This window comes from Eucalyptus grandis, chromosome 6 (assembly GCF_016545825.1).
Source record: "Eucalyptus grandis isolate ANBG69807.140 chromosome 6, ASM1654582v1, whole genome shotgun sequence".
Taxonomy (NCBI): Eukaryota; Viridiplantae; Streptophyta; class Magnoliopsida; order Myrtales; family Myrtaceae; genus Eucalyptus; species Eucalyptus grandis.
This window is the reverse complement of record NC_052617.1, coordinates 46,993,872-47,005,224: the sequence shown is the minus strand read 5'-3', so window position 1 is coordinate 47,005,224 and position 11,353 is coordinate 46,993,872. Positions and strand designations below refer to the sequence as shown.

At 40.1% G+C, this 11,353-nt stretch overlaps 2 protein-coding genes across 3 annotated transcripts; both read right to left on the bottom strand.

Moving 5' to 3' along the window:
- Positions 1-1,976: 1,976 nt before the first annotated feature.
- Positions 1,977-4,140, bottom strand: LOC104455666 (palmitoyl-acyl carrier protein thioesterase, chloroplastic). Its single transcript, XM_010070421.2, has 6 exons — positions 3,757-4,140; positions 3,511-3,644; positions 2,890-3,003; positions 2,633-2,801; positions 2,485-2,553; positions 1,977-2,382 (listed from the first exon to the last, which is right to left on the bottom strand). The coding sequence occupies exons 1-6, from the start codon at positions 4,138-4,140 to the stop codon at positions 2,017-2,019; spliced, it is 1,236 nt and encodes a 411-aa protein (XP_010068723.2). The 3' UTR covers positions 1,977-2,016.
- A 2,004-nt stretch (positions 4,141-6,144) lies between these two features.
- Positions 6,145-11,127, bottom strand: LOC104455665 (protein DETOXIFICATION 14). 2 transcript variants are annotated; one of them, XM_010070420.3, is made up of 7 exons: positions 10,690-11,127; positions 8,383-8,927; positions 8,023-8,109; positions 7,804-7,860; positions 7,469-7,707; positions 7,174-7,379; positions 6,145-7,020 (listed from the first exon to the last, which is right to left on the bottom strand). In XM_010070420.3, exons 1-7 carry the CDS (start codon positions 11,020-11,022, stop codon positions 6,958-6,960), a joined length of 1,530 nt encoding a protein of 509 aa, XP_010068722.2. In that variant the 5' UTR covers positions 11,023-11,127; the 3' UTR covers positions 6,145-6,957. The 2 variants fall into 2 exon arrangements, with proteins under 2 accessions (XP_010068722.2, XP_039171109.1); XM_039315175.1 differs by having other exon boundaries at positions 7,804-8,109.
- Between the last annotated feature and the right edge of the window lie 226 nt (positions 11,128-11,353).

Sequence of the window (11,353 nt, the reverse complement as noted above, 5' to 3'; positions counted from 1 at the left end):
GCCTAAGAACCCTGCACTAAATTAAGCAGTGTTAACGTTTGCTTTATGGGACGCGGACCGTATGTAATTGTTTTGATGCCAATGGAAGAGGTAAAGCGGCAGTTGAAGATCTTTGTTTTTCCTTTTTTTCCTTATTTTAATATTTTTTCCTCAAATTAGTGATAATGTAATTAAGCGCTTCGTTTTTAAGAGTCTCCAGAAGAGATATGACCATGCTAAATTTGGAATGGCCTCTGGAAGAAGCAAGACCATATCTGGACACGTAAACTCCCCTTTCCTTTCTCATTCCTTTCAGCAGAAAGGTAAGTCGAGAAATCACAGTGCGGATGCAGTTTCGGAATCAGGAAGGGAGAAGTTTTTGCAATTAGTCTCAATCGTGGTGAAACCAAGATGCATGCTTCAGCTTAATGCCGAACACCGATACCTTTCTCCGCAATGCGACTTCCTAGCGCAGATGCTAAGAACCTTGGCAGGAAATGTACAAGGAAATGGAATATAGCAAACTGTTTGTTGAGGTGGAATCCAGAATTTTCCTAATTATTTATAGGGATAAGTATTCCAGAAGTCCTAAAACTTGTCACGAAAATGAATAAATATTAGAGTTCCTAAAAACTTTACGGAAAATGCGTTTCAATCTTAAAACATGCAAAAAGTGCATTTAAGTTTTAAAAACTTATCAAATTATTTCAAATGAGTCTTAAAATCGATGCGGTTAGCTTTTCCGTTAAAAATGTTGATGTGGCATTTTAAATAATTTTTTATTTTCCACGTATATTTTTTAATTATTTTTATTCATTTTTAAAAATAAAATTTTAAACTTTTTTTTTTTAGTTTTTAGTGAAAATAAGATAAAATGAATAAATCTAATCTTTTTAATTTTTAAATCTAATTTTTTTTTTAAAAATAATTGAAAAATAATTAAAAAATCCAGCGGAAAATAAAAAATTATTTAAAATGCCACGTCAGCATTTTTAATGGAAAATGCTAACAGCGTCGATTTTAGGACTGTTTGAAACAATTTGACAAGTTTTAGGACTTAAATGTATTTTTTGCAAAGTTTTTAGGTGACTTAAATGCGTTTTTCGTGACAATTTTAAGATTTCGAAATACTTATCCTTATTTATATACACGAGAAACGATCCTCAAAGCTCAAACACATGAAACCCAAATATAAACTAAGTACATCCCTGGGGTGCTGTTTTCATTATTTCTTTGTGTGTATTATGCAATAGCCTAATGAAGCAAATTAAGTTCATCATGAGGATCGAGGCCTGACGGACGGTGTAGTTTCAAAAGTGTAGGAGATGATCCCTGATAAAGATAGCCCTTTCAGTCTTCAGGTTCTTTGTAGGCAGTGCAGTGTCAGTTCTAGCATGACTTACATATGTTGCCCATGTTCAAGTTCATCCTTGAATACATTGGCTGCATAAGGAATTTGATTCACTTTTGCCTTAATACAATTTCATCGTTATATACCTAGATCAGCTGTTAGTAATGATGTTTTTTTTTTCCATAACAACAAATATCTGCTAATGACATATTCGCGCTGGACAAAGAAACGATGAACTTCGACTTCAAGTAAGACAATCTTCATAAATACACAGAAGACAATCTTCATAAATACACAGTTGGATAGTGCAGTGTCCTTTTGACGCATGTACACCGGCAAACACAGGATCCTCCGCTGAAGAAGCAGCCGTTTACCAACAACCAGCATGTCGCGGTCGCAGGTTAAGGAACTTGTCCCTTCTGGGGGATACTTACGAGGTAACTTGTTGTGTGGCACCATGATGCCTTCTGGAGTCTGCACACCAGGCTCTTTATTCGCACACGATCAATTAGCTTCTAGGGATTTTTTTTTTATCTGAATCAAACACAATCGACAAATTCTTGGGATATAGAGCAAATCCATCTTATACTCCGCCGCTGAATATGCCCTGAAGCAACTGGAGTGAGGCCAACGATGTAGTCATGCTTCGAATAAGGATCGGCCAACTAAATCCCCCTACAGGATATCTAGTGCCCTTTCAACATGGCGGGAACGGCATGGAAGTGATCTTTTTTCTTCCATGTGGTCCTTCCTCTAACAATCTCCTCGTTTTTGGACTCGCTGTTGATCTGGAGGAGGTGTGTGTACTTCAAAGGCATCATCGTCTTGCTGAATGATCCCAGGAGTCCACTTCCCTGAAAAATTTCAGATGCCAGGGAAAATCCATTGAGCAGGTTAATCTGATAACTATCGTGCTGACCACCGCTCTGGAGAATTCCATCAGCATCAGGTTCGCAAAGCGACTGAACTATGTCTGAACCCCCGCACTCTCTTCGGTACTCAAGTATTATACTAGAAAGCTGGTGAGCTTCCAAGATCTCATCTGGGATTGTCTACAGACAAAATTAGACAGTTAGACATCTACTCAGCAGAGAGGCCATATGGTTGCAGAAATTGAAAGGATGAGTCTAGACTCTAGAGTGAAGGCAATTTACCTCTAGCATCCATCCCACATACTTAACATTGTTCACATGGTGGTTCATGTCCAAGTCACTTCTCTTTGGCTGAAATTCACCATCATAAATGATAACTGTGCAGGAACCATCTTGAGAAGATAATTTTCACGGTTCGAGATGGAATTACCTTCAGATCAGAGTTCACATATGTGGCTTTACTGTCCAGCTTGACTATTTTCTCAGGATTGTCCTCTTCAATTGCTTGCTTCTCTATAAACCATGGTGAGATCTCTGCCCTCACCTCCTCCGGCATCTTCGAGAGGCGCCTCGTTTGTTCATTCATCATCACCCAAGTGCTGTTTTTCAGATTTGCATGAATCATCAGCAAGATTATAGTAGATATGCAGTTGACTAAAACGAGTCAAAGAGATTTTTGAGTCATACCTGGTTGCCCGAGCAAAAGTGACTCCTGAAGCTTGGCTGCGGATCAGCCAGTCTCGCCTCATGCCATTCTTCCCTGATGCTCCAACCCACGTGTCGATTTCAACTACTTCGCCCCTGTAAGATATATTATTAAAGCTTCATGTTCACATATCTCGACAACAACTTGGAAATTCAATATCAATATGGTACACCGGGTTTATTCCTACAAGCCTAAAACTTCATACTCATCGATGTGAAAAATATCCTGCACTATGAGCTCTTCCTGGAGAGTTTTGCTAATCCCAAATTTGTAAGCTTAATCCCTTATCCACCGAGTGATCAAGATTATATCTATTAATTACCTGAAAAGTTGCTGAAAACTAAAGCAGGTGAACAGTTAAAACAATTTCGTAGCTCCTGGAGTGGCATAGAAACATGGAAAAATTAGTTATAATCTTTGTCTGGACATAACGATTATATTCGTACTGTAGCAGTTAATCTTGTATAAAGACAGTATTACAAGTTCTGTTCGGAATCCTTATTAGGTCGAATGTTTTTACATTTAGGATTCTCATGAACTTAAGTAAAAGTTTTGAGTCCTCACATGAAAGGGGTTAATCATGATATGATAATGGAACTAACCAAATAGGGTAGTGATCAACTTGAACGTGCATTCTTGACACAACCCATATCAGATTGTTCCTCATCATTCCATGCGTTGCCCCGAATCCATTGCTCAAAAGACCTGACATCCACACGTGATTTAATGCTGTTTCCTACAATTTCACAAGTCGAACATCATTCTCAATTTGTAAAATATTCCAACAAATTTTCTATGCTCACACGAATTTAAAATGAAAGTCATCTAAAACATGTTGCTGCAATCACCTGCAAAAGGTTTAGGATGCTCTCAATGGTGGCGGTCTTATCAGGACCAACTTCATAAGACCGAATCACGATGGTCTGCCGGTACCCGACACCCCCTTCAGTTATGACTCCCAGGCGATGCGAGTCGATGAACTGCTTCTGTGTGGGAATGTTCTGCCTCACTTGCTGTTTGTCTATGTGGCCATTGAGGACAACGGAAGCAACAGAACCAAATGTCGTGACAACGCCAGATGTTTGCCTCAATGTGCTGTCAACCTTGGTGCATGTCTTGTTTGAAGTGCCATTGATCTTGATGTTGTTCAAGTTTTGTTTGCTCGGGTCATTGCCCTCTCTGCCTGAGGAGCACCAAATTGGAAAGGATATCGTGCAAGAGAAAGTAGCCATCGAAAAAGTTTTATTTTCTGCCCAACTCTAAATCGTTTTTATAGCCACAATGTGACGGACAAAGCCATGGGACAATTATATTCGAGGGACAAAAAAAGGACAGGCTTTGTTTTAGTACTGAACATATCAAAGAAGGGGCTTTGGCCCTTGTGCTATATGCTGAGAAAACGTTAGGATTTTCCACATTCTGGGTCGTTCCCTTAGTGTTGATCGACGTAATCGATATTATTTTCGTTCTTTTCTTTTTCCATTTCATTGAGACTCGTATTCTTCTATAATGACTTCATTCTTGTCATTTTGTTTTGGGGTACTACAAAGAGGTTGCATTGTTTTGTATTCTTTGGGGGCGTTAATTAATTAAATCATCACGCCAATTTAGGTTAACTCGAGGGTTCCGAGGTCTTATGCGTGAGTTAGTAGAATAATCCACAGGTTTGTCCTTTTGATGGAGGAAGCAACGAAGAGTCCTTATGTTTTATTCTCTCCTGGAAGGTCAGAACAAGGTATTAGTGATCCCTTTGACCTTTGCTCAGGAAGGAAACATCAAGATTCTCCTCCATGTATTTTATTTCCCCAGATTCTCACCCTCAACAGTCACCCTTCTACATCGGTGTCGTGTTAATTGTCCGGTACATTGCTCCAGAAACTCTCTTCTTCCAAAATCAAGGATGTAATATTACACAGATTAGTTAGTTCTAAGTTTCGAAATTCAGGACAACGCCAATTGATATGGATCATGACCAAGAGCATGTCAAATAGAGTTAAAGGTTTCCAAGACTTTCAATTGTATGTTCTTTTTGACATGGCAGCATGGTCCATTTCTTTTTTGTCACACTTAACAGATCGAATTTATCGTAATTAAGTTTGCATCGACCTTGTACGCTCATTTCTATTCAAACAAGTACTTTTTAAAAGCCTTTCATCTTCACATGCTGTTACGTGTGAAATCACATCATCTCAAATGTCTTTGGAATAGACCTCGCATAAATCTAGATTTCTCCGCTAGATTAAATTGAGTATGCATCAGTTTTTCAGTAGCCAAGATTTTGGTACATTAGGTATTTGTTGAGTCATCATTCCTAGAGGTAGATTCAAATTTTATCCCTCTGTCCTTTAGTGCCTTCAGGAGACATTCTATAATCAAGCTTATGTGCTTTTAGGTTTTCTGCTTAAAGGCCTGAAGTATGAATGTACTTTTTATCAACCAGTTTTAGTTTTGCTTTCTTTTTGTTTATAGAATTCCCTTTTTCGTTCCTATTGGCAGGAACCTAAACCAGATGTTAGTTGCTTCTGGCATGTGGGAAGCAAGTATAATGCTTGCCTCTGGAAATATATGCTCCTAGAAAAAGTCGGCACATGAGAGAGAGAGAGAGTTTTGGGAAGCAAGATTTAATGGGAGCAGTCTGAATAAATTACTCTTGACTAAGTTTATTTGGTTGGTCTCTTCTTGGTTCTTTTCACCTCGGGCTTGTGGGTATCTCTCTCAGTATGTCCGGAAATGTGCATCCTCCTCGACATGATTTAGCTTCATCAAGCAGTGTGATACCGTTTTTTTGATAACCACCTACTTGTCGCAAAAGGAGGTATTGAATTACTGAACTTCTGTAGATTGTGGCCATATGTGCACGATATGAAGCCTTAGGTGTTATTAATCAGGTAAAGGAAAGCAGATAGCAAGAGGAGCATTTGAACAGTTCACTCTAACTTTCCTTAAATCGGTCTTCATATTTCTTTTTGAGAAAATCATGGATCTCATGCACTGCTGTTCATATGAAATGTACCAAAACACATTGACATGACAGATAAAGAAAAGATAAAAATATCAAATTTAACTTTAAAATGAATCTTATAGCTGGATCAGATACTATGAAGAATGAGGCAAACTTCAGGAAAATAAGGCAGTACAAGTATGAAGAAACTAAAAAATTTTGATTTGGTCATTTGTTATAAGCATTGTTTTTGTCCCCTTGAATATGCGATCATGCATGGCTAATGAAAGTAAAGGGACAAAACACAAATCTAATTGTCTATAAAGGGCAATCTCTGATGTGTCCGGAACCATAGAAGGGACATTAGCTCATGTTGGAAGCTACAACAACTTGCAACTTGCAACTTGTCTTTTCTCTTTGTCTAGGACGATAAAGAAAGAATCAGCCAAATATTAAGTGGAAAGTAACATCCATGTTGATATCTCCTATGTACATAACTTTATAAATTCATGATAGTTGGATTTCACCCCGCAAGTGAACTGGGCCCCTCCTCGATGTCAATAACCAATAATTTGGAAACGCAGTGAAGAATCCCACTTCCAGCTGCGGCGCCCACAGGAGCAGCCGGCCTCCCGCTGTGGTGCCCACAGGAGCAAAGAGAGAGAGAGATCAATAAGACCAGTACAACACCAGCAGTCCGAGATCAGTCTTTGCAACCTTTGACCTATGCCTCGTTCTGCTTATACCAACACAGTCTAGGTTTTCCTTCGCATCTCTAAGCTCTACGTGCCAACAAATTACTTTGTCTCCAAGAAATATGACTTTTCATTTCTTTCCTCTTTCAATGGAAGAAAAGGCTTCCACAGATGGTGTTAAGATGAGACGACAGTCATTCATATGTGTAATTGCAATCTATTCGTAGAACAAGTAGATCTCAACGTAGTTAATTGGAAAAGAAGACTAATACTGACACAGTACTATTGGAATTTTCACCAACAAGCTTCCTAGACTAACAATGATTGGCACTTGAAGTTGAAGACTTGAGAAGAAATTGAATTTGTGTAGAAGCAGCGCTATGAGAGTCAGCTCTAGGAGTACCACTTAAGGTTCACATCAGCACATGGTCCTCTGAATGTCTTCCCTCAAATACCCTCTCCCTGGCTTTACTTGCCTGAAAAGCGAGAAAAGTGGAAATCTTCAACATATGAAGTATGATGAATATGACCACTAGACCTTCAAGCAACTTCACAGGTTATGATTATGTTACTTATCATCATCCCAAATCCCCTGCGACCATAACTCAGAGCAAACAAGAGTAGTTTACCTGCACTTCCCAATCTGTACAGCTTGTCACTATGAATAGTAGAACTGCTTGCACGAGAGACCCAGTTTGAATCCCCATCCAAAGGCCCATTCCTCCTAATTTCACCCAGAATCCTAGAAAGACGGCCACTGGAATCCCGCAAAGATAAAACGACCCTAGATTGACAAATGCTCCTATGTGCTGCCACCCACATCCCCTAGCAATACCTGCTCAAAAATGACCAGTTTAAGGTTGCCAAACGAAGCTCCAATAAGTGGAAAACCTGATTAGAGTAAAGAGAACAAAGATGCTCAACCAGTGAGCACTCCTAGTAAGCTGTCCAAGATGACGGACAAGCAAACCAGAGGTGCCATCTTCGTAACGTAGTCCACAACTTCCTCTTCATTGCTGAATGTGTAGCCAAAAACTCGGCGGCTAATGAACAAGATTGTGCTCACAATAATTGTCTCGGTAATGGTGAGAAATAACGTGGCATAAACAGAAAGACGGGCAGCTTCCGGGTTTCCAGCTCCTAATTCATTTGAAACTCTTGTGCTATGATGAGTTTGAAAGACTGAGGTATCAGATCTTAATATGCGGAAGAGGGGTTTAAGCTTGCAGAGTTTTATGCATCAGTGAATTTGATCATACCTTCCTGCAGCGCCAAGTCCATATGGTATCATGTAGAGTGTTGCTATGGTATTGAGACTGATCAGGAACCAAAAAGAACTAATTAGCACATTTAAATTCTCAACATTACACAGAAGGTAGATAGGAAAGTCCTTCCATTCCTGAATGGAAAATTTTGTGCAATTTAAGATGGAAAGATTCACATTCTGAAGATGGTAATCGACAAAGTATAGAATGTACCACACAGACAGAACCGAAGTTTCAAGCTGCGGATTTGGCAATATCCCAGAAAGCAAGACCAACAGCTCAAAAGACCACCATTCAAGACTGCAATAGAATTAAGAAGAAAAAGTGGAAGAAGGATTAGTCATGCCAATGCTACCATGGATGGGCCATTTTACCAACTCTTGCTCTAAAAATCAAACAATGATCTATTTTGCTCAAATTTGCTAACTATACAGACTAACATGCTTTTCTTTGAAAAGGTAATTCAAAAGTAAGAAATCTTTTAATGATCAACAGCTTGAAGATTATCAAACTTTGAGAGCCTTTGGCAGAAGAAAAGCAGCAAACAGAATCCAGGACAAGTAACTGGCTCACCAGACCATCACTGCAGAGGGCACAGCGTAGCGAAAGAACTCGCCGATCCCTCGAAACAGCTCCATGGAAACTGGCACACGGGTTTTTGTGCAGGAAGGAGAGTATTTCATGTACACCCCCAAGAAAACCACATTCAACCAATAGGAAACACTGATGGCCAGCGCAGCACCGAGGTTGTCCAGCCCTGACCTGAACACGAGAACCCAGCAAAGTGGCACATGGATGCAGAGGGTGGCACAAGAACTCACGAGCATCGGCATGATGAGGCTCTGCGTCTGGAAGTAGCGGATGAGTGGCTGAAGAGTTGCATAGGCAAAGAGTGCAGGGACAAGCCAAGCCGTAAACTTGCCAGCTTCGAGAGAAATCAGACGGTCTTGGCCAATGAATGCGAGCACCTTTCCCATGTATATCCATAGGACAGATATAGGGAAGCAGACCAGAATTAGGGAGAAAATTGCAGTATATGTCTGAGTCCCTAGTTTGTGATACTGTTGAGCTCCATATGCTTGTCCACACAGTGTCTCCAGAGCACTAGCCATTCCTAGCTATTACGACATTAGAACTAAACAATTAGCATTGGCCATAGTTAAATACTGACGTCATTAGGTGAACATCATAAGGTAAAAAGAAATTGCAGAGAATGGCTCAAAAAGGAGAAGATTCAACAGATGATGAAGCCGAAAACTGACCGAGACTTGCTCAATCGCCACTTAGTACCGAAATTTGTTGCTTTGCCGTGCAAGTTTCATTTTGCCCGGTTTGAATTTATGCTCTTGCTATCACACATTGGAATATATTTCTCGACAATTTTTGAAATTATTGAAGTCGAGAATAAAATCTTGAACCTATGAGCAAATTGTGTGCAATCACTTGAAAGATGCAACAAAGAGGGAAGGAAAGACACAACTTCCTCTGATGTCCCAGTTCTGGAACAGCCTGTTCATATTGATATTCGTTGCAGATATAAAATGTTAGTGGAAATGGATTATTGCCGCATAAATCCTACTTAACAGAGGCCAGGACTTGATAATATTTGTTGCAAATAACAGATGCTCGCTTTCCTACTTCTAGATCAAGAAGATGGATTCAAACCCATGTTATGGGATAATACACCAACTTCCGGATATTTCAATAATCTCGGATAACAGAGACTATGGCTCGTCTTTCTCTGCTTGGTCAATTTCTCCGAGTAATTTGAGAGCATAGCATTAACAGGAAAAGTAACTATCGAAGCTCTTTCCAAAAAACGTATAGTACTCACTGACCTAACGACTGCTCATTCATTCATCAGCTTGTCGGCTAAAGCGATAACCAAAACAGTTTGAGCCAAATGATAACGAGCCTTCGAAACAGGAAAAAGTCACACTTCAAATTCCAAAGTAAATCTCTAGTCAAGATTAGACTCGCTGGTACCATAATAACGTTTGCCAACTCGCATTCACGCGCTAGAACAGCGACTAATTAGAAGATGATTTGAATATATTTTCCGCGCATGGTCGGCCTTAGATGCAATTCCTTACTAAGTTGCAATCGCTTGGGTCCAAATAACTTTGGTGCAGAAAATCTTCAACGCAAGAGATATACAGATTTAGGATTGACAAAATGATCGAATTGTTGAACAGGACGCATGACGTGTATGATCACCAATAATGAATCGCAAAAGACAAAAGGAAAAAGAAAATTCATTTTCCCATAATCTATTTTGTTAAATTTCATCAGAAAACTTCTTCATTATGATTCATTTCTTCTCGTGATTTCTGATTATTAAGAAGAAAGGAAGACACAGCAGAAAATGGGGGAAAAAAATTATATCGCCTCATCGACCAGGGTGCTCGCATTCGAACCTCGAAACCACAGCCATCTCAGTGTAAAATTTTCATGTGCCATTTCAATTTATAAACACAAAAGATGCTAGACATGATTCAAGACAATGTAAAACCAATGCGTACGCAGTTTGCACTGTGTATTTACTGTCTTACGAGCGTGGCCATTTAAAAAACCAGATGAACGCATTGATCGGATCCCAAATAATCCGCACGAAACTAAGTACTTCACTCTCATCGAGGAGTAAAAAAGAACGCAAAAAAGAAGATTATATAAAAGAAGAAGATGAAGTGATTCGACGTGTGAGGCAACAGGCACAACGTGACCAGGAAAAAGAGTTACAGCTGCGCAGGCTAAACAACAAAACATGGCCTCAAAGAATGGTTTGTCACAGACAATGAAGCCAAAGAACGCCGATGATGTGCCATGTTCGATGAAGAAACACGTCAGAGAGAGAGAGAGAGAGAGAGAGAGAGAGCGTACGAGGAGGCTGAAACCGGAGACGCCGGCGAGAGAGACGGCGATGGAGGTGCTGGAGAGGGAGAGCTCGCCGAGGTGGCCGACCATCATGACCGAGATCACCTGCAGCAAGAACTGCAACAGCGAGACCACGACCAAAGGCCCGGCCACCTGGCCCACCCTCTTCACTTCCTCGCAAAACGCTCTCCTCCGTGGCCATGCACAGCATGAAGCTGACCAGCTTCTGCCGCCTCCTCCTTCACCGTTCTTCTTCTCCTCCTCCTCCTCCTCGGGATCGTCATAGCGACCGTCTCTTTCTTCTGGTCTCTCCTTCTCCTGCAGCAAGGCCTCCTCCATTCTTCCCTGTGTCGTCTCCCGTTCCCCAGAGAGATAGGGAGAGAGAGAGAGAGAGAGAGGGTGAGAGAGATTTCCGGAGTTAATTCGTGGGAATCAAATTTTACTTCCATTTTCTTTTTTGAATTGCTTTCCCAGTCGGTATTAATTTAGGGGTTACCTAATTTGTGCAGGTTTTCTATTTGTATTAATACCGTCAAAACCCCACCAAAAATAATATCCATAACTTTTATGTGATACAAAAAAATTCTTCAAACTTATACTAACGTGACAAATATATCGTGGATGAAACTACAATGAATGGTATATGACAAGTTTGATTTTTTTGTGACAC